Consider the following 25,419-nt stretch of genomic DNA (forward strand, 5'->3'; position numbering starts at 1 on the left):
GAATGCAGGGGAGGCAGCAACAGGAGACCCCACAGTGTGGCCCGGAAGCCCTCTACTCCCAACTGGCCCCCAAGGATGGCGGAGAACTACGACAGGATGCAGGACACCCCCGAACTGTGAGACAGGAGCTACCAGCCTGCAGATGCAGTGTGGGTCATCAATGGCTTCAATTGAATGATTGCTACCAGAAGCTGCCGTCCACGACTCCGTACCCAGCAGACTCAGTCAAACACATGCGTAAGCCACATACTATACAAAAGAAACTTGATTTCACTTCTGGGTCTTTTTTGATCTTAGGCTTCATAAGAACACCACACAATGTAAATTGGCAAGTATGAGAATCCTGGCTGTAATTTGGAGTCACGTTAGTGGACACCAGGTTTAAAAATAGCTATGAAGAGGCTTCCAGTAAAAGCCATCAAATGAAAGGCGCATTATGTTAGGCTGCTCTGGCCCACACTGACGTTAATAAACGAAGGAGCGTGAGAAGAAAAGTCCATCTGCAATAAATGTAGGAACTACCGGAACCGGAACCCACAGGTAACATAGCCAGGCACTGACCTCTGCTCCAGGCTGAGGGGAGAACTGAGAACACATCAGGACCCTAGGCCTGCAAGGGGGCAGGCGGCTGGGAAACTGAGGTCCTTTTCTTGGCACGTGGGGCTGAGATGGCAGGTACCATTCCTGTGGGAACCCAATTGCAGATCCAGAGGCACCCAGCAGGCCTGGTCCACGAGGGCATCTCCACTTCCCTAACCAGGAAGGCTTCCTAGTAGAGAGGCCAGCTTTTCGCTGTGGGCCCCAGGCAACTGGGCCCTCACCCCTCACCTGGGGAGCATGCGAGGGTGCCACCGGGAGTGGCACAGGCCCCTGGAGTATCTCATCCCTCGGAGAAGAGCAGGCGCTGGCACAGCCCACAGGCAGAAGGCAGGGCAGGCTGGAGAGAAAGAAGAGGACAGAGCCACCTGCCCCAGGAGGCAGTGCTCCCGCCCCTCCGCGCTCACCCCACGCCCGGCCCATGGCAGGTCCCCTCCTAAGCCAAAGGAATCCACGCTGACGAGTGGAGGAAAGGCAGTGGTAAAAAAGAAAACAAAAGGAAAATATTTCCAAATTCCCAAGGGAGAGGGGAAACATTTCAGAAAAATACTGCTCTCAACTCAAAGAAATTACAGACAATCCAGATAATCCTTTTTTTAAAATCTCCAAAAAGCATTAACACAGCTAGAGATGAAGGTAATAAAAATCACTAATAAACCTCATATTAAAAGCAGCAAAAAGTAGAAAACAATGACATAAAGAAAACTGTATTACCTAAGAGTAGAAGCACTAAAAAGATGTAAAAGTGATCAGAAAATGAAAATAAGTAAAAGGCAAAACCCCCCTTCCGGTCAGTTTCTACTAGAGAAATAATAAGACAAGTGGAAAGATTCATAGGTCCATCAAAATTTTCCAAAAATTTTTTTAAAGCTGCAAACTCCCTAGGTAAACATCAATGTAAAATTACAGGAATTGGTCCCCTTTTGGTTGGGGGACAGGGTTACTTATTTACACATCCAAAGAAAAAGGTGGAATGATGTACACTGAAATGCTAACAGTACGTTTTTCTCTTATCTGTGTTTTCTGCACTGTCCCTGTTGCTAACAATGAGCCTGTCTCACAGATGCACACTGTGGGAAAAGCAGAGCTCCAACATCGCAATTTCTAATGTACACATGTGCAGATCAAAAAATGCCAGACTTGGCTTCAGGAAGATGATTTTAAGCTTATTCCCGGCTGCTCAAAGTCAGTGATTAGACAACTCAAATCCATTACCCTAAATCAATACGGATAATAATAAAGAAGCTAAAAAGCAGCAAATGTCTTTCTATATTAGATGAAACATCCTGCATTACATTACACCAAATACCGTAATTACCGCATGACTTGTAAACAATTCTTTCCATAAGGAAAACCAACAAAATGAAAATATAAAAAAAAGAGAAAGCATTCAAGAAAAAATGTTAACTCATTTTTTTTTTAAGCTAAAAAAAGAAACATGAAAGTTTAAAGAAATTGGGAGGTCACAGAAATTGCTTAAGATCTGAATACAATTCAACACCAGTCTTTTTCTTTCTTTTTTTTTTTTTTTGAGGTGGAGTTTCACTCTTGTTACCCAGGCTGGAGTGCAATGGCGCAATCTCGGCTCACCGCAACCTCCGCCTCCTGGGTTCAAGCAATTCTCCTGCCTCAGCCTCCTCAGTAGCTGGGACTACAGGCATGCGCCACCAGTCTTAAAGTCCTTGTCATTCTGGGTTTCACTGATGAAGGGTAAGAGAGCAGGAATAACTTCCGATAAATAAAACTGTTCTGTTTAAAAGACAGCGCACAGATGACCGCTGTGGCAAAGGCTGGGCAGGGTGCTGGGGTCCTCCTGATGCCTAGTGCCCCCACATTGTCCCCCAACCCCTGTTCACAAGGGACAACTGCAAAAGGGCCGCAGGCACAAAGCGTAGCCCCTTCTCCTGAAGGCAGTGTTATGCCACCAGATCTGGTAAGCATTCAGGCAGATCTCAAATGGCCTGGCCCGTCTGAGAAAGCCCTTAGTTTCAAAAGCCTTCTACCAACTCTTACAAAAACACACACTTGAGCAATTCACTTTAAAAGCCTTTTTTATAATTTTGCTTTAAAAAAAAAAAAATGGTGATGAAATCCCCAGACCTGTCAAAAGCTGAATCTATGCCAGAAGGAGACCAGATTTCACCACGAATATGGTGAACAGTGACTTCCTTCAGTGCCCTGGCCACAAGTGGCCTCACTCACCACCAGATGGGCTGCGTATCCTTCCACCTGGTCTCACAGTCAACCAGCCCAGAGATAAGTAGGCTAGTTCATCCTCCAGACATCACCCACAACAGGCCTTAGCTCCAATCTCACAAATGCAGGTCGGGCAGCCCCTATCACGGAGAGTCAAATTCCCATTTTTAATTTCCAATGAGGTGTCAAGAACCAAGCAACAGACTCAGAAGAGCCAAGACAATGGATTTTCTCAACTAAAAAAGGCCAGAACACATGAACTCGTGTTTGTCATGTGAACTCTAATTACTCACACCTGGATCTGAGGCCCTTAACATCTGTGTTTCCCTTCTTTCCATATCTAACTGTTTTAAGGGGTAAGTTTTATATTAAAATAATTGTGGCCAGGCCCAGTGGTTCACACCTGTCATCCGAAGCACGCTGGGAGGACTACGTGGGAGAATCGTTGGAGCTCAGGAGTTAGAGACCAGTCTGGGCAACATAATGAGACCCCAAGTCCACAAAAAATTTTAAAAATGAGGCAAGCATGGTGGCAAACGCCTGCAGACCCAGCTAGTCAGGAGGTTGCAGCATGAGGACTGCGTGAGCCCAGGAGTTCGAGGCTATAGTCAGCCATTACTGCACCACTGCACTCTAGCCTGAGGGACAGAATGAGACCCTGTTTCTTTTAAACAAAATTAATGATCAAATACGATAAAAAGTCAATAGGTTGTTTGCAGTGAACTGTTTTCCCAGTATTTGTCCAGGATTCGTGTAATGCACACCATGGGCTGGGGAGGCCAGATGTGGAGTAAAATCAACAGCTGTGAAACGGTTCTCTCTGCGAGGCGCCCAGTTGTGTTCAGCTATCAATTTAGTAAACTTGACCTTATTACCAACTCTTTGTAACCAAATGAGCAACTGAGAAAATACATAATATGATGGGCAAGCACCTCTCCTAGACTTCAGTATCACAGCCACAGTCACCTGCCTCATCTCCAGTCAACTGAGCCCACACCGTAGTTCTAAACCACACAGAGCAATCTACTGCCAAACCCTCATGGGAGGTAAGGCCCTTTATGCAGCTGGGCCACCAAGCCCTCCCCTCTCCCTTAAGAACTCAACTGAGAGAGACCCTAACTCTCCACTCCAGCAGCAAATCTCCTGAAGAAGCTGCCACCACATGAAGAGAAGAACGTGGAGTCTACAGCCAGGTGCGTGTGAGTTCAAATCCACCTCCACCTCTTGGAAGTTATTTGCCTCTCTAAGCCTTAGTTTGCCCAACTGTAAAAAATACAGACAGAAAAATGCATACACATTATAGTTCCTGGGGCTAAAATAAGACGATGTTTTATTTTCCCGGGGCTAAAGTAAGAAAGTTTTTTTTTAAACTGGACAGAGTAAGTGTTCCCCTGTTCCCATTACAGTGTGACCTGCAGCTTCCGCTCCATTTTCCTTTCTGAGCCACAAATGCCAATGCTACATAAAGGAGCAGCTGAATCACAGGTGACAAGCACAGCCAGTAAATTCCAACTAAAAGCTGAGATGGGAAAATAAATCATCAAGTGACAAGAAACTGTCCCATCTCAAGGGTTTACCCTCAAATCACACAGCTGACAGTGTATAACTCACTATTATTCTCCCTCATGTCACATCTTTCTACATGAAAACAGAATAAACAGCTGGGCATTGTGGCTCACAGCTGTAATCTCAGCACTGTGGGAGGCCGAGGCAAGTGGATCACCTGAGGTCAGGAGTTCCAGACCACCCTGGCCAACATGGTGAAACCTCATCTCTACTAAAAATACAAAAATTAGCCAGGCATGGTGGCAGACACCTCTAAGCCCAACTACTTGGAAAGCTGAGCTCGAACTCAAGAGGTGGAGGTTGCAGTGAGCCAAGATCACACCACTGCACTCCAGCCCAGAGTAAAAAGAGTAAATGACTGGATCTACCATATGACCTTCAATACACATGTGGCCCTCCTGGGTAAGCCCTTTAGTAATAACAAATAGAGAAGCCCTCAATCACGACCCTGGAGCAGGACAATCTTCACGATGCAGGGACCTCCTGCAATTAGGCTGTTGCTAATACAAGCCCCAATGGAGACATGATCCTGAGACCATGTAGACAATGCACACTGTGAAACACAAGAATTTCAGTTTAGAGAATTTTGTTCTCACTATCTGAAACATACGCAGCTCATCCCCAACAATGCTTGTGCAACTTCCTCCATTAGCCTAAATGCTTCGGTCTTAGTCAGCTTAGGCTACTGTAACAAAATACTTTAGACTGCCTAACTTTTATAAACAACATCAATTCATTGCTTACAAGTCCAAGATGCAGGCACTGGCAGATTTGGTGTGTACTGAGTGCCTTCCTCATGGATGACACCTCCTAGCTCTGTCCTCACATGGTGGAAGGGACAACGACACTCCCTTAGACCTCTTTTATAATAAGGGCACTGATACGGTTGGATGTCCCCCCAAATTGCATGATGAAATGCAATCCCCAGTGTTGGAGGGAGGGGCCTAGTGGGAGGTGTTTGGATCATGGGGGTGGATTCCTCACAGCTTGGTGCTGTCCTCATAATAGTGAGTGAGTTCCAGCAAGATCTGGTTGTTTAAAAGTGTGTGGCACCTTCCCTCTCTCTCCCCCTTGCTCCCACTTCACCTTCCGCCATGAGTCAAAGCTCTCTAAGGCCTCCCCAAAAGCCAAGCAGAAGCCTGTACCATGCTTCCTGTAAAGCCTGCAGAACAATAAGCTAATTATACCTCTTTTCTGTATAAATTACCCTATATCAGGTATTCCTTTATAGCAACAACAGAACAGCCTAAGACAGGCACTAATTCCATTCATGAACGCAGAACCCTCACCAGCTAATTACCTAACAGCCCCACCACATAACTCGGGGTAAGATTTACAACATATGACTATGGAGACACATAAACATTCAGACCACAGGGGCTACGTATTTCCTTCCCTCCTGACTATGCCTGCTGTGACCTCATAGATTTAGGTGGTCCCATCTTACATCTCTTCAACGATCGTGACTTTTCTACAAGAACCTTGCTTCCACAGGCAACTCATCTGCAGCACACTACTAGCTCATTAATACACTTTATTAACAGTGGCTGGGCTGTAACACCCCAAGCTTCCCTTTCATGACTAAATTTGATACTCCATAAAGATGTGCATCCTAGTTCATGAAATGTCATTAACAGTTAGTCATTTACAATGGAAGAATTCTCCAGAAGTGGTAAAGCTTTCTTGTTTCTTTTTCATTTCAAATCGGAACAGGCCAAGCACAGTGGCTCATGTCTGTAATCCAAGCACTTTGGGAATTCAAGGTAGGAAGACTGCTTGAGCCCAGGAGTTCAGGACCAGTCCGATCAACATAGGGGGACACCATCCCTACAAAAAATAGCTGGGCATGGTGGTGCACACCTGCAGTCCCTGCTACTTGGGAAGCTGAGGCAGGAGGATCACCTGAGCCTGGTAGAGGCTACAGTGAGCCATGATCACGCCACTGCACCCCAGCAACAGAATGAGACCCTGCCTCAATAATTAAACAACTGTCAAGAAGATAGTAAAAGACTATGACTGAAGACTCAGAAAGTACAGAACATGGCTGGGTGTGGTGGCTCATGCCTGTAATCCCAGCACTTTGGGAGGCTGAGGTAGGTGGATCACCTGAGGTCGGGAGTTCAAGATCAGTCTGACCAACATGGAGAAACCCCATCTCTACTAAAAATACAAAATTAGCTACGCATGGTGATGCATGCCTGTAATCCCAGCTACTTGGGAGGCTGAGGCAGGAGAATCACTTGAACCCAGGAGGCAGAGGTTGCAGTGAGCCCAGATTGCGCCATTGTACTATAGCCTGGGCAACAAGAGTGAAACTCCATCTGAAAAAAAAATAAGAAGTACAGAATGTATTTTTCTTCTATTCTATCTAGATTGTTCGCCATTTAGAACTGAAGAGAAGGCTTGCGGAGGCCATTAGACTCTTTTTTTCCTTCCTTATCGCAGCAGTTCCATCAGCAATGTCATGAACCTCTAACCAAGATCCCTCAAGCCATCCAATTTCTGCCAGCACTTAAGTGCTTTTCATACTCCTGATGAGACATGATACTCATCCCTCAACAAAGATTTATTGAATGTTTGCTATGTTTAATGCACCATGGTGGGGCCTGGGAAAGATGCCTACACTCTACCTGACATCCTTAATGAGCTCACAAGCCAGCTTCAGGCAGATATTCCAGCAAGCAACAGAGTCCAGGGTGACAGTAACCAGAGAGAGGCAAAAAGCGGGTGAAAGAAAGGGACCCTTCCTGGACAAGTCAGCATCTGAGCATCTCAAAGGTGCTAGTGGTAAAGGGCACTCCAGGCAGACAGGTCTCTTCATAAAACTGACCGTAGCTTGGGTTGCCTGACACAGATGAGAAGGGTTAGGCTTTTCCTTCCTCTCCTCCCACATGAAATAATGGGAAAGAAGCATGATCAAAAGATTTAGTTTGGAGTAGGATAAAAGTGCTAAGAAAAAAAAAGAGAACGTATGACGGGGGTTTCAAATCTCCTTAATGGATGGGATACCTCAGATCAGCCTTGAAGAAGGCTTGGTGGCCTCATAGCTTATTTTTGATTTTTAGTGAACAATCCTTTGCAATTAAGGAAACCACAGAATCCTTACTCTCCAAATCAGTTACCCCTAGGGAATAAAATCATACTTCTGTATTGCCTAATTTTTTTTTTTGACACGGAGTTTCGCTCTTGTTACCCAGGCTGGAGTGCAATGGCGTGATCTCGACTCACCGCAACCTCCGCCTCCTGGGTTCAGGCAATTCTCCTGCCTCAGCCTCCTGAGTAGCTGGGATTACAGGCACGCGCCACCATGCCCAGCTAATTTTTTATATTTTTAGTAGAGACGGGGTTTCTCCATGTTGGCCAGGCTGGTCTCAAACTCCTGACCTCAGATGATCCACACGCCTCGGCCTTCCAAAGTGCTGGGATTACAGGCATGAGCCACTTCGCCCAGCCCTGTATTGCCTAATTTTTAAACAATTAATCATGTATTGATTCTGTAATATTTTAAATAAACTTTACCACAGCTTGATTTTATTAAAAGGAATCTTTACATCAGTAGGGAGGGGCACTATGGGGTATCTTCCCCTACCTACAACGACCACCCACAGAAACAGGCATGATGGAAAGGGACTTAGACCCTGGACGCTGGGTACCAAACTGATGAGAAACACAGGAGAAGCTGCTGTCAGCAAGGTGGGGACAGCCCAGCTGGAGACACATGTGGCTGAGGGAGAGCAGAGAGGCAAACCATCTGCAGCTGAGTGGGGTGAGATCATCTTCCACTCAACCAGGCTGGAAAGGACTAAGAAGGGAAATTTGAGGCAGACATAACAAAGCAGGAGGCCCTCCTTACAGAAGGACCCACACTCAGCTTTTTAACCTGGCCTGGAAGTAAATGGGGGAGCACAGGACCAAAAGGAGCTGTGAGAACTGCCCATTAGAATCTGCCTTTGTGGGGGCCCAGGGTGGCTGCTGAGGGAGCCTTGAGAACCCCAAGGTCAGGCAGCTTTTCGAGCGGCAGACTGGCCAGGGGGACCCAGGATCTGCCACTCCAGAGAAACTGCCTTCGGGCTAGTCAGAAACCGAAGATGCCAACAAAGGAAAAATGGCACCTATAGAAAAGCACTTGAGTAGAGCCAAGAGGACATGTTTCTAGGACAACCTCACTGATTTCCAGGCAGTGGAACTATCCTGTAGGACACTCCAATGGTGGATGCATGTCACTATACATTTGTCAAAACCCGCAGAACAAACACCACCAAGGGTGAGCTCCAGCATCAGTGACAAACTCAGGTGATGATAACATGTCAATTCAGGCTCATCAGCCATGACAAACACACCACTCTGGCGCAGGATGCAGACACCAGGGGAGGCCCCGTGGGTGTTGGAGCCAAGGGCAATGGGAAATCTCTGCACCTTACACTCAATTTTGTTTTGTTCTAAAACAATAAAGTCTACTTTAAAAAAAAAAATGACAATCAGCACAATAAACTGAGCCCCACAGATACCCTGCGGGGCGGGTGAGAACTGGATGGGCACTTGGCAACTCTGGGCCCTGCTGAGGAAAAGAACTAATCTAGGGTGAAGGAGATCCCAGAAGCCGAAGGACCAATGTCATCACACATGTTCTTGTGCAAACCCGCTGTGGGGAGCACAAGCAGCAGGGCCCCGAGGGTTCGGGAGCTCCTCTGAGTTTTCTCAGAGGTGCTGGGAGAGGTGGGAGACCACATCTGCCAAAGAGAAAGGAAAGGTAAAGGCGCTGCCAAGGTGGGCCAGGTCTGTCATGAAAATAAATGAAGGCTTCATCGCTCTTCCAGGTAACGACAAAGCAGCTCAAGAATTCCAGGCACCCAAGAGGCCTCCTTCGGCCTTTTTCTGAAGGAGGTTCTGTTCTGAGCATCACCCAAATTCAAAGAGAACATCCTGGCCTATCCCTCAGTGATACTGCACAGAAACTGGGAAGGACGGGACAGATGACTGCTGCCAATGCCCAGCGGCCTAGGGAAAGGAGGAGGAACACAGAAGGATTCCACTGCAGGCTGAGCTGAAGGAAAGCCCGATGCAGCACAAAAGGAGTTGCTGAGACTGAAAAAAGGCAAGAAAAAGGAGGACCAGGAGGTTTGGCGCAGTGGCTCACGCCTGAAATACTAGCACTTTCAGAGGTGAAAGTGGGCAGATCACCTGAGGTCAGGAATTCGAGACTAGCCTGGCCAACATGGTAAACCTTGCGTCCACTAAAAATACAAAAATTAGCTAAGTGTGATGGCAGGTGCCTGTAAGCTCGGCTACTCAGGAGGCTGAGGCAGGAGAATCACTTGAATGTGCATGCTGGAAGCTGCAGTGAGCCAAGATCACACCACTGCACTTCCAGCCGGGGTGATGGGCAACAGAGCAAGACTCCATCTCAAAAAAAAAGGAAGACGAAGACGAAGATGAGGAGAAAGGGGAGGAAGATGATGATGATAAATTGGTTCTGGTGCAGGTTTTTTCTTGTCAATAAAGCATTTAAGCCTCCCATATGCAACTCCGTTTAAAGAAAAAAGCTGAAATATAAGGCTGTGCAAAAACAGTAACAAACTTCCTCATTACTCCTGGTAGCCCCCAAAGAGTCCACACGTCCCAAAGACATTTAATACCTACTGCTCTTTACAGAACTTACTTTAAAACACGAGATTTTACTTTACCCTGGCCACACACTCAGCTTTTTAACCTGGCCTGGAAGTGAATGGGGGAGCAGAGGACCAAAAGGAGCTGTGAGAACTGCCCATTAGAATCTGCCCTTGTGGGGGCCCAGGGTGGCTGGTGAGGGCGCCTCGAGAACCCCAAGGTCAGGCAGCTAAATTACCTCTGACTAAAACCGCAACAATACAGGCACTCCGATGTAACCTGCCAGGTTGGTCTCATGGCCTTCCAGGCCTCCAGATTATCTAAAACACTGCACCTCTCACGGATTAAAGCAACTAAAAGCAAATCACCTACATAAACTCCAAACTCCCTTTCCCGATTAAATCTGGCATTTTAGGCCAGCATCAGTGGCTCATGCTTGTAATCTCAGCACTTTGGGAGGCCAAGGCAGGAAGACTGCTTGGGGTCAAAAGGTGGAGACCAGCCTGAGCAAGATGAAACTCCATCACTACAAAAAAAAAAAAAAAAAAAAACTAAAAAACTGGCATTTTAGAATGCCTAAGTCATCCAAATATTAAAGAAAACTGTTAGGCCAAGTGTGGTGGCTCACGCTTGTAATCCCAGCACTTTGAGAGGCTGAAGCAGGCAGATCACCTGAGATCAGGAGCTCAAAACCAGTTTGACCAACATGGTGAAACCCCATCTCTATTAAAAATGCAAAAATTAGCTAGGTGTGGTGGCACACCCTGTAATCACAGCTACCCCGGAGGCTGAGGCACAAGAATTGCTTGAACCTGGGAGGTGGATGTTGTAATGAGCCAAGATCATGCCACCGCACTCCCACCTGAGGGCAAAGCAAGACTCCACCTCAATAAAAAAAAGAAAGAAAACTGCTTTAAGGACATGATCACCCAAAATATCCCAACCCTAACTCTGCTTTTATCTTTTCTTATTACACTTGATTGGTATAATGAGTAACACTCATAACCTAGCTGCCATCATAGTTGACTACAAATCCTACTCTTTACAGAGTGAACGCTCAGGTCATGCCATCCCTTTCCCCACATGTATAAATATGCCCTGCCTTCCGTGCAGCACACACAACCCTATTGCTGGATAACCACTCTTAACACAGAACTCCTGAGTGGTTTTAACCAATTAAAAACATGCTACACAGCTGGGCGCAGTGGCTTATGCCTGTATTCCTAGCACTTCAGGAGGCCAAGGCAGGCAGATCATAAGGTCAGGAGTTCGAGACCAGTCTGGCCAAAATACTGAAACCCCATCTCTACTAAAAACACAAAAAATTAGCCAGGCGTGGTGGTGTGTGCCTGTAATCCCAGCTACTCGGGAGGCTGAGGCAGGAAAAGCACGTGAACCCCGGAGGTGCGGGTTGCAGTGAGCTGAGATTGCACCATTGCACTCGTCTCAAAAAATAAAATAAAAAATAAAAACGTCCTAAACATATTAGCTCTCTGTCTTATGTAAATGTCTACCTTTCTCTAGATAAAGTCTTTTGTTAGCATATACTTGATGTGCCTTGCTAAGAAACTCCCACACTCAGGACCCCCTTCAGGAAGAACTCGTCTCCTCCTTCCCTGGGGAACTTTGACCTGGATTCCCCAGCAGGGTTGGCAGGGAATGAGGACTGGCCAGGACCCCACTCCTCCTGCTACAGGGATCAGTCCAGGGTTAGGGACACCACCTGTGCTAGGACCCTCAGCACTTTCCTAAGAACTTGTGCTAGAGCTACTGAAGAAGAGGTGCTCTTTGTTCCCCAGGATCACATCAGAAAGACTGGGTGCTTCTGGGGGCCACCTATATCATCGGCTGGGGGGCACTTGCCTAAGTAAGCCCTCAAGTTCCACTGCACTGGAAGCCAAACCCACTGCAGCCCTTTCCCTGCTGTGAGCAGAATGAATCTCCCCTTTTGCTTTTTGCTTAAACTAGTTGGGGTTGTTTTTCTTTTGCCAACAATTGAAAAAAAAAAAAAAAAAAAAAAGCAACACTGTAACACAATGAGTACTACCCCAATGATGAGTATGAACACCAGCAGGGTCATGCCAGCCGCCCTGGGCCACACCAAACCGGAGTGGTAAAAGCACCACCACTGGAGGCCCAGAATCACCAACCCCATTTTAAAATGAAGGTCTGCTTGGTTTAACTCACCTAGAGGCTTCTACCTGATTTTTGCAGGTGCAACCAAAGACCGAGGCTGTTTAAACAGCCTTAAATTCTGCTATGCAACTCAATGGAAAACTACTTTATGACCCATTTCGGAAGTGACCACCACTAAACTACAAGAGATACAGGGTCAAAACGAAGTATATATTAGGTATGTGGAGCTCAGGCACATAATTTGTCTAACAACTTTGTTCAAAGAAACTCCTATCATCTAAGAAATTACAAGCTACTCTTGACGTACAGATGACCAGCTGGCACACTGTTCCCACTGATGATCAGCCACCCGCAGCACCCCACACCCCGTCCACCCACCTGGGCCAATGCTATTGCTGTGGGGACACTCTGGGACTCACATTCAGAGCAGAGCTCATACTGCCTAGCAGATAAAGCTAGGTGAAGCAGCCAGGTGTGAGGTCTGGAATCCTCCCTCTTCAATCACCCTCTGTATAATGATCACAGCCTTACCATGCTGCTAGCACGAATGACCTAATTAATCAGTCTTCTGCCAGCTCCAGACCCATGTTTCTAACTGCCTGTTCATTTCCTCTGCCCACAGTCCACTTATCTGAAATAGAATTCCTTATCTACATACGATCTTCGTCTTCTATGCTAATCATCAGCCCCACAAACCTGAGTGTGCAGGGTGTGTTAATTCACCCCAGGGTACCTCCCTCCCTCCACTGCCATCATCACTGAAGCCTGCTCCCCTGGCACCTACAGCTCCCTCCCTCAAATCCCTCCTCCTCCCCACCCAGCCACTGAAGCCGTGGTTCAGTCTGGCATCAGCTCTCACCTGGGCTACAGCAATGGTCTCCTAGCTGGGGGACCAGCCTCCTTCCTTTCCAGCCTAACCGCCAAACTGTCAACATCCAAAATGGGTCTCATTCTACCACTTCAAATTTCCCAAAAATGTCACATCATCTAATAGGCTAAAGCCCAAACCACTCAGCATGGCCCTGTGGGCAGTAATAAGAAGATAGTCTGGTTATTATCAGAAATGCGCTGGTCCTGGACTACCTTCTTCAATACCATGTCTCTCATTCTCCTTCCTCCCCACTTAAGTCCAGCAAAATTGGATTCCTCGTACTTTTCCAAACCCACTGTGCTAGTTAAAGACACCATACTTTTGAACATTCTGATCTGTCTGGATGCCCTCTGCCTTTAAAAGAAATTCTTCTTTAACAGAGCTCAGCCAGCGTTTCCTTCGTTAATCTTCAGCCGGCTACGTCTAGATATTTAATTACTCCCTCCTCTGTGCTACTTCTAAGCCTTTTATTTCCATAAATGCATTTTTCCCAATGAAATGTATGTGACACACGTTGAGTCTGCTACTGGGCCATAAGCTCCCTGAAGACGGAGCTCTTAGTCATCTAATCCCAACGCCAGCACTGTACCAGACGCATGACAGATCCCTCTTCAACTCTAAACACCAAAAACTCCTATGCTTTATATTGGCTGATACAGTACTTACTAGATATCTATTCAGACAAACACACATCTTTCTTCCCATAATTATGAAGGACTACCGGTTTTATAAACTATTAGAAATACTTTCCCAGCATCCAGCTGAGCAATTTTGACAGGTGAAATCCTGTTTTCAAGGGAACTACTGAACCCACTAGAGGGGGTGCAGCAAAGAGGAATGCGGTAAACACCAGAGCCATACAACAGTAGGAAGGCACTAACAACGGAGGAGGAGGGGTACTGCAGGGCACAGCCAGGCCTGGCGCAGCCACAAAGACCAAAGGCAAAAGAAAGCAGCATGGAGGTCAGGCACGGTGGCTCATGCCTGTAATCCCAGCACTTCGGGAGGCTAAGGAGGGCGGATCACTTGAGGTCAGGAGTTCGAGACCAGCCTGGCCAACACGGTGAAATTCCATCTCTACTGAAAATACAAAAAATTAGCTGGGCGTGATAGCACACACCTTTAATCCTCACCCAGAAACCCACACCTAGAAACACGCAGAAAACTCCTCTTCCAACTCTCTTATGCCAACTAGCTTCCTGCCTTCAGAACCAGGAACTTAACGCTTAAGATTATAGTTTACATAGACTTTGGAGTGAAAGGCTTTTCTAGCCTAGCCTCACCAATTAACCATGGTTTCAAAACTCACTTCTATACGAAACATGCTAGGTGACTAACCAACAAACTTACGAGTAAAACCTGGAATCATTTGGGAACATTCCATGTATTTTAAACTTTATTTCTGACAACGGAAAAGCTGTACTTCTCTTTGTAGCAAACATTGGTGACCACAAAAGTATATTATCATAAAAATATTAATATATCCCTGATATGGTTTGGCTGTGTCCCCACCCAAATCTCATCTTGAATTGTAGCTCCCATAACCCCCATGTTTTGGGAGGGACCCAGTGAGAGGTAACTGAATTATGGGAGAGGGTGTTTCCCGTGCTGTTCTCATGATAGTGAGTCTTAAGAGATCTGACGGTTTTTGGGGAGGGATAGCCTGGGGAGCAATGCCAAATGTGGGTGAAGGGGAGAAAGGAAGCAAAACACACTGCCATGTGTGTACCTATGCAACTGTCTTGCATGTTCTGCACATGTACCCCAAAACCTAAAATGCAATAAAAAATTTAAAAAAGAAAAAAAAAAAAAAGATCTGACGGTTTTATAAAGGGCAGTTCCCCTGCACACGCTCTGTTGCCTGCCGACATGTGAGATGTGACTTTGCCCCTCCTCCACCTTCCACCAGGACTGAGGCCTCCCCAGCCATGTGGAACTGAGTCCCTTACATCTCTTTTTTAAAAAAATAAATGACCCAGTCTCAGGTATTTCTTCATAGCAGTATGAAAATGGATTCATATAATCCCTTACTAGTTTTTGTCATGCTGTTAGTTAAATGGCCACAGAGTCTACACTTACATACCATTTTTGCTAAAATATCAAAGATCTTTGTAACACAAAGTCTGGCAACATTCCCTCTTTTTCCTCAAGTGTACTTCCAAATGGTTTCCATTTCTCACAGAAGTTAAATCACTGAAGACACCAATTATACCACGAAGAAAAATTTGAAAATACGAACAAAGAGAAAAGGCAAACGAGTTCTAGCAAAATTCAGGAACACCAACTTCTCATATCTCATATCACTGAAAGGAAAAAAAAGCCAGTCACTGTGGCACACACCTGTAGTTCCAGCTTTTGTGGCTTCTCAAGGCCAAGGCAGGAGACTCACTTGACCCAGGAGTTCAAGTCCTGACTGGGCAACACAGTGAACTCCCATCTCTGGAAAAACAGTAAAAATAGAAAGGCAGTAGTAAAGGTCCATGTCCCTTATCCAAACATTCAAAATCCAAAAGTCTCTGAAAACCAACAGTTTTTCTAACTCCCCTGGAGGTGAGATCCAAACTAATCGGAAACCAGTTGGCAGCAAATCCTGAAATGATGTGCAGCTACTCACAGACTTGGTGCCAACAGGCAAACACCTCCTCCCACCACGCTCCAGTTCTCTCATGGGGCACTGGGCACAGCCAAGTATCCGCTCTTCAACGCTATTGCTCACTGTTGCCCCTAACCCACTCATGCATCTTGCACAGGACGAAAACTTTATACAAAGAATGTATTATTTCAATGACGACTGCCCTGCCAATACACTATGATTCTGTTGAAAAGCAGACTGGTCCTACTTTGAGGTAAATGTTCATTCAGAGCAGTAATTTTAAGTCATAATATCTGCACTTATCCGGCAAATCTCCTTCTCATCTGAAACTTTTAATTAAATCAACGGACTGAAAAGAAACACACACACAATATAAGAGCTACATTAAACTAGACTATTTACCATATAGTTATAAAAGAATCATCTAAAGGACAATAAAAACAATTCTGGCCAGGCACAGTGGGTCACGCCTATAATCCCAGCACTTTGGGAAGCTGAGGCGGGTGGATCATCCTAGGTCAGGAGTTCAAGACCAACCTGACCAACATGGTGAAACCCTGTCTCTACTAAAAACACATAACAATTAGCTGGGCATGGTGGCACATGCCAGCGGTCCCAGCTACTCAGGAGGCTAAGGCAGAATTGCTTGAACACGGGAGACAGAGGTCGCAATGAGCTGAGATCGTACCATTGCACTCCAGCCTGGGAGACAGAGCAAAACTCCATTTCAAAAAAAAAAACAGGCCGGGCGTGGTGGCTCACGCCTGTAATCCAAACACTTTGGAGGCCAAGGCGGGCGGATCATCTGAGGTTGGGAGTTCAAGACCAGCCTGACCAACATGGTGAAACCCCGTCTTAGGGGAGAAAAAAAACAGAATTCAGTCAGGCAGAATTCTAGCTGTTTGTCCTCCTCAGGTACCCACAGTCACTTCAAAGTTACCCAGAGCCTAGCCACAGCCAGGACAGTGGTTCTGCTGTCTTGAGTGAATGCTCTCTCTCATGGAGCATATGTGTGGGCCCCAGTCTGCAGGCGGTGACCCCTGTTTAGAATACAACTGGGCAAGGGATAAGGCACCCAGCATGAGTGTAAGTGGAACACCATGGTGTGGGTATTCTCACTTAGCAACCTAGGCAAAGTAATTAACTACATAAAACTCATTAAATAACACATTGCTTTCCAATAGCATTGCCAGGGGTGGGAGGAGGAGAGTCATTTTTTTCTTTCTCCAAAGGCAAAAGAAAGCAGCAAGGAGGTCAGGTGCGGTGGCTCACGTCTGTGATCCAAGCACTTTGGGAGGCCAAGGTGGGTGGGTCACTTGAGGTCAGGAGTTCAAGACCAGCCTGGCCAACATGGTGAAACTCTTTCTCTACTGAAAATACAAAAATTGGCTTGGCATAATGGCATGCACCTGTAATCCTGGCTACTGGGGGGGCTGAGGCATGAGAATCACTTGAACCTGGGAGACAGAGGTTGCAATGAGCCAAGATCATGTCACTGTACTCCAGCTGGGGCAACAGAACGAGACTGTGTATAAAAAAAAAATAATAAGAAAGCAGCAAGGGTATTCTTTCTAACTAGCAGAGCCAAACAAATATATATTTCTGGTTGGCACTCCTCTGTCCTAAAGATGGGGCACAGTTGGTCAGGTGCAGTGGCTCAAACCTGTAATCTCAGCACTTTGGGAGGCTGAGGCAGGCAGGTCACATAATGTCAGGAGTTCAAGACCAGCCTGGCCAACATGGTAAAGCCCCGTCTCTACTAAAAATACAAAAATTAGCCAGACATGGTGGCACATGCCTGTAATCCCAGCTGCTCTGGAAGCGTTGAAGCAGGAGAACTGCTTGAACCCGCGGGGTGGAGGTGCAGTGAGCTGAGATCACACCACTGCACTCCAGCCTGGGCGACAGAGTGACACTCCATCTCAAAAGAAAAAAAAGATGGGGCACGCCTTATATTAAAGAAGGCACAGAAATCAGTTAAGACAATAAAACCATCATCATGAAAACCATATGGAAATGTGGTGTGATACTTATGACACAATTCTGAATGAGAAACAATATAAAAAGTATACCTACATTATGACTGCGATTACTTAAAGGTAAGTGTGTACGCAGACAACCGGCAAATAAAACAGGAAGAGCTACATATCCGAGTAGTGGGATTATACATGCTTTTGCTTTAAAAATAATTTAACAGAGATGGAGTAAAGGTATTTTTCTAGATGAAGGGTTCCCATTTCTGTACAATCTTCAACCCTCCATTTCACATGATTCTTTTGTAGACCATGCACAGACAGCAGGGCCAGGATAGGAAACTGGGCTCAGAGACCACAGCCGATAAGCAACTGGCTGTTCCGCTGGTTTTCAAAGGGAAACTTACTATCCGAAGTCCTCCAACAGAAAGGACCGGAATTACTGCTACTCTGATACAAAATGACAAACTCAAAAATTACCATTTTTGGAGAATTTCAAAAATACCCTCATTTGATTGCAATAGCTAATATTAAGAAATCATCTATGTAACAGGCCATGTAAAGCATACTAAGGTATTTATCATTTTTAAAAGGCTTCCAATAGTTTATCATCTTAAGTAACTTTTCACTCCAACTATTCTTCAGGACGCTCAGGGTAAACCCTTCCTCTTGGAAATGCAAGGAGAAAAAAAGTTTCTGACCGGAAGTGCTACAGCACATGTTTCTTTTAGGTTGCTGACTGATGAAGTCATTTGACAATTAAGAGAAGGCTCAGGAGTGGGGTTCACACCTGTAATCCCAGCACTTTGGGAGGCTGAAGTAGGAGAAACCCTTGAACCAGGAGGTGGAAGTTCCTGCAGTGAGCCGAGGTCGTGCCACTACACTCCAACCTGGGAGACAGAGCGAGCATCCAACTCAAAAAAAAAAGGAGAAGAGAAACTAACATATTTTATAAGAATACGCATGCATGCACAGAAACATCCATATATTTGAGGGTTGGGGAGCTTTTCAAGCCTTCTCAGGCCTCCCAAGAAACCATTTGCTCCACATACACAGTAATGCATCCTAGAGGAAGGAACCTAGGATGCCACTTGGAGAACTAGTTTTCAACTGAAGTTGTCTAAACTATGTGATCACTGTAAATGATGACCTCCTCATGCCTCCAGGAAAATGAAATTCCATCCCACAGCATCCAAGGCTGGCACCAATGGCCCCAGGTCGATTTGGGAGTGTGTGCCCAGAATACCGATGCTATTACATGGCACACTTCAATCCCATCCTCTGCATTTATTCCTCGGAGATAAACCCAGGCAGGCGGTGGACTGAGGCCAGGAAATGCAAGCAGTTTCACTTCACAGAAGCTCGGTCTTTTCTTGCAGAAGACAACACAGGGAAAGGCATTCTGAATGACACAAGCCGTTTTAGAAAGACTTCAGAGTTTCCATTAACAAAGGGAAAAAGAGCCCAAATTTCTGTAACTCCCCTTCCTGACACGGTCAATCCCCTATCTGTATAATGTGCTATTGACCCTTGTATTTGAAAACATACAAAACCATATAAAATACTTTGAAAACCATATAAAACACTTTCCAATTCCTCATGTAATGAATTGTAACAAGCCTCAGAAAAACTACAATGCACTTAAAACCAAAAGCAAAGCAAAAAAACCCCAAAACCCTCAAATAAGAAAGTCTGGTAAAATCATAGTCTAACCAATTCCATTAACACCCTAACAGACGACATTATTAAAATAAACAGGGGGGAGGGGGATAACAGAGAAACAGGGATCACTTCTGAATCAAAAGTCGAATCAACTATACATAAAAGCCAACATCCCAAACACTGAAAACTCTACTGCTATGAAATACTTTTCCCCATTCCGAAATGCACGTATGGTATTATCTTTAAATAAATACAACAGCCACTGAGAAAAGAAAATCAGTTTTGACCAAAGATGGTCTGTTCAGCAGGAAAAACACGGGGGTTGGGGGGGTAGGACCTCCTTACCCCTGCGACATCCCAGCATACAGACCTTGCCCAGGGGCTTCCCCTTACGAGGGCTCCCTGGGCAAAGGAAGGCACTGGGTGCTCAGTCTGGGAATCCTGCAGTGGCTGAGCAAGGGGAGGGATAGGTTCAAAGGCCCAGGAATAGGCGCTGAGCTTTGAAGGACCAAAGGGAACTGAGCCCATCCAAGGGAGAGGGGCTGAAGAGCGGAGGGGAGGAAGCTGGGTGCTAACAAAGGCCCTGAGTTTTAGGCTGGCATTTACATTTGATCAGGAAATCACAAGCAGCGAGCAAGGCCACACTTAAGATAGGTTATCCTGGCAAATTTGAGAATTATCAGGTTCAGGGCACTTGATCTAGTTTGGGGTTTTCCAAAAGGACTACTGTACCCCAGGTCTGAGAGATGCATTCCTCATGAAATAAGGTTCCAAGCAGCGCACAGTAGCACAAGCTTGTAATCCCAGCTACTTGAGAGGCAGAGGCAGGATTGCTTGCAGCCAAGAGTTCGAGTCCAGCCTTGGCAAAAGCGAGATTCCCAGCTCCAAAAATAAAAATAAGGCTCCATGGTCAAAACGACATGGAACACACATCCTCTGTCCAACAGGTTTATAAATATATGCTAAAATAGTAAAGGCTCTAATGAGTCTTATGAAAGTCCATTCAATTCCCAAAGTTAGATCAGTGGTTCCAATGTCAGTCTTTGGAAATATAAGCCATAAGCTGCAAGCACTGATTTTGGATTGTGCTGCTTTTCAAACGGGCAAGGCTACCGTGCGCTTCACTAGAGTGGGGACCAATGGGGATTTAGGATTCTTTTTAATTCTCCAGTGAATCATTTTCAAAGTGTTGTCCTCGAGGTGGCAGTACACCAGGACACTTGTTCAAAATGCGAACTCCCTCTGAGATGCCCAGCATCAGAAACTCCAGGGCGGTAGGGCAGAGCCCACAGTCTGCATTTTATTAACCCCTTCAGGTGACCATGATTGGTCTTATATTTGCTTACAGGACCAGGCACAGTGACTCACGCCTGTAATCCCAACACTTTGGAAGGTTGAGGTGGGCGGATCACATGAGATCAGGAGTTTGAGACCAGCCTGGCCAACAGGGCAAAACCCTGTCTCTACTAAAAACACAAAAATTAGCCAGGCATGGTGGTGGGTGCCTGTAATCCCAGCTGCTTGGGTGGCTAAGGCAGGAGAATCACTTGGAACCCAGCAGGCAGAGGTTGCAGTGAGCCGACATCATGCCACTGCATTCCAGCCTGGGCAACAGAGTGAGAGTCCGTCTCAAAAAAAAAATTAATATTCTATTAGAGGGTACTTTTTCAGTTACTTCTTCACCATCCAAAACACCACAATCTGGGAAATACCTGAAAGGCAGTGAACAGAAGCCAGTCAGCAGCTCTATGTCCACCCTAAGGAGGTGAGGCTCAGAACTCAGTACAGAGAATGGAGATAAAGGAACAGGGAAAGCATCTTAAAAGTCCAAGCCCCCGTCCGCCACACCCACAATCCTAAATTCCAGGAAGCCAGTTAAAAATAATCCAGGAACAAGTTTCCCAATAGGGAAGAGTGTGCAGACAGCACAGCACCGGCCCAATGGGCTGAAGGGCCAGGGTTCCCTCTGCTCCAGCACCAGGTGGTGGGCACGGGGGTGGCAGCCAAGGCCAGCTACCTCCTCTCATGCAGACAACCACCACCAAGAAGACCCAGCACCCTCAGGCACAGGACCTCAAGCACCCACATTGCCAGCTGCCCACCTCACTGCACCAAGCACCCTGCCAGCCAGAGGCACGCCCAACTCAGGACCTACCCCCAACTAAATGGAGATTTTTTTTCTTCTCAAAAAAAAAAATAATAATAATAATGAAACATGAACACCACTGTAAAGGTCAAAAAAAAAAAAAAAGGAAATAAAAATGCCAAAAACAACCCCATTCACAGCCCTGAACTGGCCTGATTTCAGGGAGGTGGGAGGGACAGTGCGAGGGCCAGGGAAGGAGAGCAGTGTTGGGGATGTGGTGGAGGGAACCTGACACGCCAGGGAGCGGGCAGTCGGGAGAAAGGAGGAAAAAGAACACACATGCTGGCCTCACAGTCAGGGCTTCCACCCCAGTTCCGCCGTTTTCTCTCCAAGGCCTTGGGCAGGTTGCATAAGCCTCAGTTTTCTCATCTGTAAAACTAGTCTGACAGCCAGCCGCTCCCTCAGCAGAGACCCTGATGGTTCATCAAAGGGCCTGGCCCTCACTGAGGAAAACTCAATAAAAGCAGTCCCCTTCCTACTAGGCATCCCACGAAGGGCAAGAAATTCCAAGATGTTTATTTTCTAGACTGACATAAATGCAGCCACGCCACAGGCTCAGTTACTCCTTCCACCTACCCAGAGCGAGCAAGAGGGAGGAGGGCGGAAGAAGAAATCTCTGCTGCAGAACTGCTGGAGAAGGAGGCTCTGGCTCACCAGCTCCTCCTGTGTGAATTGGTGTTGAACAATGAGAACACATGGACACAGGGAGGGGAGCACTACATACTGGGGTCTGTTAGGGGGAATAGGGGAGGGACAGCAGGGGGTGGGGAGTTGGGGAGAGATAGCATGGGGAGAAATGCCATATATAGGTGAAGGGGAGGAAGGCAGCAAATGACACTGTCACATGTGTACCTATGCAACTATCTTGCATGTTCTTCACATGTACCCCAAAACCTAAAATGCAATAAAAAATAAATAAATAAATAAAGCTGGGGGAAAAAAAAGAAATATTCGGTGCCAGGAAACTGCATCACACACACTGAAGGAACACTCAAACAATACCTTTCTTCATCCGGAGTTCAGGTGGCAGGTAACGGCTTTGAAGTCTGAACACAAAGTTCAATAAACTATCCCTAAAATCACTGCTGGCTAAGGCTCAGCCTCCAAGTTCCAGACTGTTTTTCATTGCTACTCAGTGGTTCATTGCTGTAAAATTCTACCCAAGAAAGTATTCTGTTCTTAAGAAGTCACCTGAAGGCAATACCTCAAAGAACGCTTTCCCTGCTCAGATAAACACACACACACCCTTCAAGTCCCCCATCCATTAACATGCTATGGATTTATGGCCAGTACTGTGCAGTACTCCCAGAGCGTAGACAACCACTGAGTCACATGCAATCCACTAACACGTGGCAACTGGGACAGCCACACAGCACCCGGGCCATCTCACAGGCTTTTCAGCATCTGTGGCACATGTGTGCCCCAGTTTTGCACCGACCACCATGAAACATACAGCCAGACGGACGCCACCTCCACCCTCCCAAGAAGCGTATACTCAATTCTGGACCAGGGGTTGGAACCCCAAATCATCATAAACTTAAACAAGTATTTCTCCAAAGAGATCCTATGAGGCTCCCTGACATGGTTCTATGCCCACAGGATCTTGGGACCAAAAAAATGATAGAAACAAGAAGAGCAGGTTCTCAGTTCAAGTTGTGGAGGCGGAGGCACTGGCCAGTAGAGAGATGGAAAAATAAGCAGACATGTATACTGCTGTTTATTTACAGAGAGAAAGTAAGAGGCGAAATCTCATGAGGAAGGAAGGGAACGGAGGCTCCAAGTTGTTGCCCGCCGCCCTGGCTCAGCAGTAGGTCCTGGCCCTTGCAATTTCTTCGCCTGCCTGGCCCTGTCTTTACTCACCTATAAACTGAAGAACTACTTGGAGGTCACACAATGAACAGCAACTAGTTGGGTCAATCCTGAAATCCCACTAAAATCATAAATCTAAAAACCACCACAAAATCTCAGAAGCTCGAAAGTAGGCAGTGGTTGAAAAACGATGGGTGGGGGTTAGAGGAAGAGAACTCTAAACCAGAGGTGTAAAAAGCAGACAACAACTTTTTTTGAGATTGAGTCTCAGCTCACTGCAACCTCTGCCTACCGGGTTCAAGCAATTCTGCTGCCCAGCCTCCTGAGTAGCTAGGATTACAGGCGTGCAACAGCATGCCCGGCTAATTTTTATATTTTTAGTAGAGACAGGGTTTCACCATGTTGGCCAGGCTGGTCTTGAGCTCCTGACCTCAAGTGATCCGCCTACCTCGGCCTCCCAAAGTGCTGGGAATACAGGCATGAGCCACCGCTCCCGGCCAGCAGAGAACTAATTTAACTCACAGTGCTCGACACAGCTCTCAGGAACTGGCTGCACCAGGTCCCTCTGCCGGGGGAAGGAGTGAACCAGGCAGAGCCAGATGGCCTGCCCCACATCTCACAGCCAGGCTCCAGAAGTCAAGAAAATGATGGAAAATATATTCTCTGCAAAGGAAGGAAAAGTTGAGGGTACATGGGCCAGGCCGCCAACAGACACAGCCAGGAGCAGAGGCAGCCTACTTAAAAACAGGGAATGACGCCAGGCAAAATGGCTCACACCTGTAATCCCAACACTTTGGGAAGCCAAGGCAGGCAGATCACCTGAGGTCAAGATGTTCAAGACCAGCCTGGCCAACACTGTGAAACTCCGCTACTAAAAATACAAAAATTAGCCAGGTGTGGTAGCAGGCACCTGTATTCCTGGCTACTCAGGAGGCTGAGGCAGAAGAAACACTTGAACCCAGGAGGCAGAGGTTGCAGTGAGCCAATATCTTGCCACTGCACTCCAGCCTGGGTGACAAGGCAAGACTTCATCTAAAAACAAAAACAAAAAAAGGCTGGGCACAGTGGCTCACGCCTGTAATCCCAGCACTTTGGGAAACCAAGGCAGGCAGATCACTTGAGGTCAGAAGTTTGAGACCAACCTAATATGGTGAAACCCCATCTCTACTAAAAAAATACAAAAATTAGCGGGGCATGGTGGCAGACACCTGTAATCCCAGCAGGTGAATTCTGCTGAGGCAGGAGAATTGCTTGAACCCGGGAGGAAGAGGTTGCAGTGAGCCAAGATCACACCATTGCACTCCAGCCTGGGCAACAGAGCAAGATCCCATCTCGGGAAAAAAAAGAAAAAGAAAGAAAAGAAAACAAAGACCAAACCCAAACCCAGGGCCAGGCACCACTGCTCATACCTGCGATCCTAGCACTTTGGGAGGCCAAGGTAACAGGACTGCTTGAGGCCAGGAGTTCAAGAACAGCCTCGGCAATAGGGAGACACCATCTCTACAAAACATGAAAATTAGCCAAGCACGGTAATGCATACCTATAGTCCCAGTTACTTGAGGGGTTGAGGTGGGAGGATCATTTGAGCCCAGGAAGTCGAGGCTTCAGTGAGCTATCACTGCACCACAGCACTCCAGCCTAGGCAGCAAAGTGAGACCCTTTCTCTCAAAAAAAAAAAAAAAAACCAAAGGGAAAAAATGGGACCCTGGAGGTACAGAATCATGCTGAGGAGAGAAGGCAGATATTTCAACTGAAACAAGAGGTGGACATCACTATAATAAAAGAACATTCAGAGAACCAAAGAGCTCTTAGAATTTAAAAAACAAGAGCAGAAATGAAATACTCACTGAAAAGATTGGAAAAGTTAAGATAATCGCCCAGAAAGCCAAGTAAAGAAGAAAATGGAAAACAGCTCTTAAAAAGAGTATTTTAGTTTGAGACCAGCCTGGCCAGCATGGTGAAACCCTGTCTCTACTAAAAACACAAAAATTAGCCGGCTGCGGTGACATGCACCTGTAATCACAGCTACTCAGGAAGCTGAGGCAGGAGAATCACTTGAACCCAGGAGGTAGAGGTTGCAGTGAGCTGAGGTCACGCCCCTGTGCTCCAGCCTGGGCGACAGAGTGAGACTCTGTCTCAAAAAAGAATAAAGAATATTTGAAGACTGGGTCCAGCAAATTCACCATCCAAGTAATAAAGTTTCAGAAAGAAAGAACACAGAAAATGGAAAGGGGTGTGTCCAGGAAAAAAATCAACAAAAAGA

At 46.4% G+C, this 25,419-nt stretch overlaps 1 protein-coding gene and 1 pseudogene across 7 annotated transcripts in view; both read right to left on the reverse strand.

The window, feature by feature from the left end:
• Positions 1 to 25,419, reverse strand: part of STK24 (serine/threonine kinase 24) — a 145,437-nt gene that overhangs the window by 102,152 nt on the left and 17,866 nt on the right. For 2 of the 7 annotated variants that reach the window (XM_054244177.2, XM_054244163.2), the window contains exon 1: positions 829 to 1,062. The exons of 3 other annotated variants lie outside the window; for them this stretch is intronic. In XM_054244177.2, coding sequence (XP_054100152.1) covers positions 829 to 1,020 — 192 coding nt within the window. In that variant the 5' untranslated portion in view covers positions 1,021 to 1,062. Of the gene's footprint in view, positions 1 to 561; positions 1,063 to 15,313; positions 15,413 to 25,419 lie in introns of those variants that run through there. 2 more of the 7 variants (XM_078371084.1, XM_054244351.2) reach the window with 2 other exon arrangements.
• Positions 7,818 to 9,667, reverse strand: LOC144576919 (uncharacterized; annotated as a pseudogene).

The sequence above is a fragment of the Callithrix jacchus genome, chromosome 1, assembly GCF_049354715.1.
Source record: "Callithrix jacchus isolate 240 chromosome 1, calJac240_pri, whole genome shotgun sequence".
In the NCBI taxonomy this organism is placed as follows: Eukaryota; Metazoa; Chordata; class Mammalia; order Primates; family Cebidae; genus Callithrix; species Callithrix jacchus.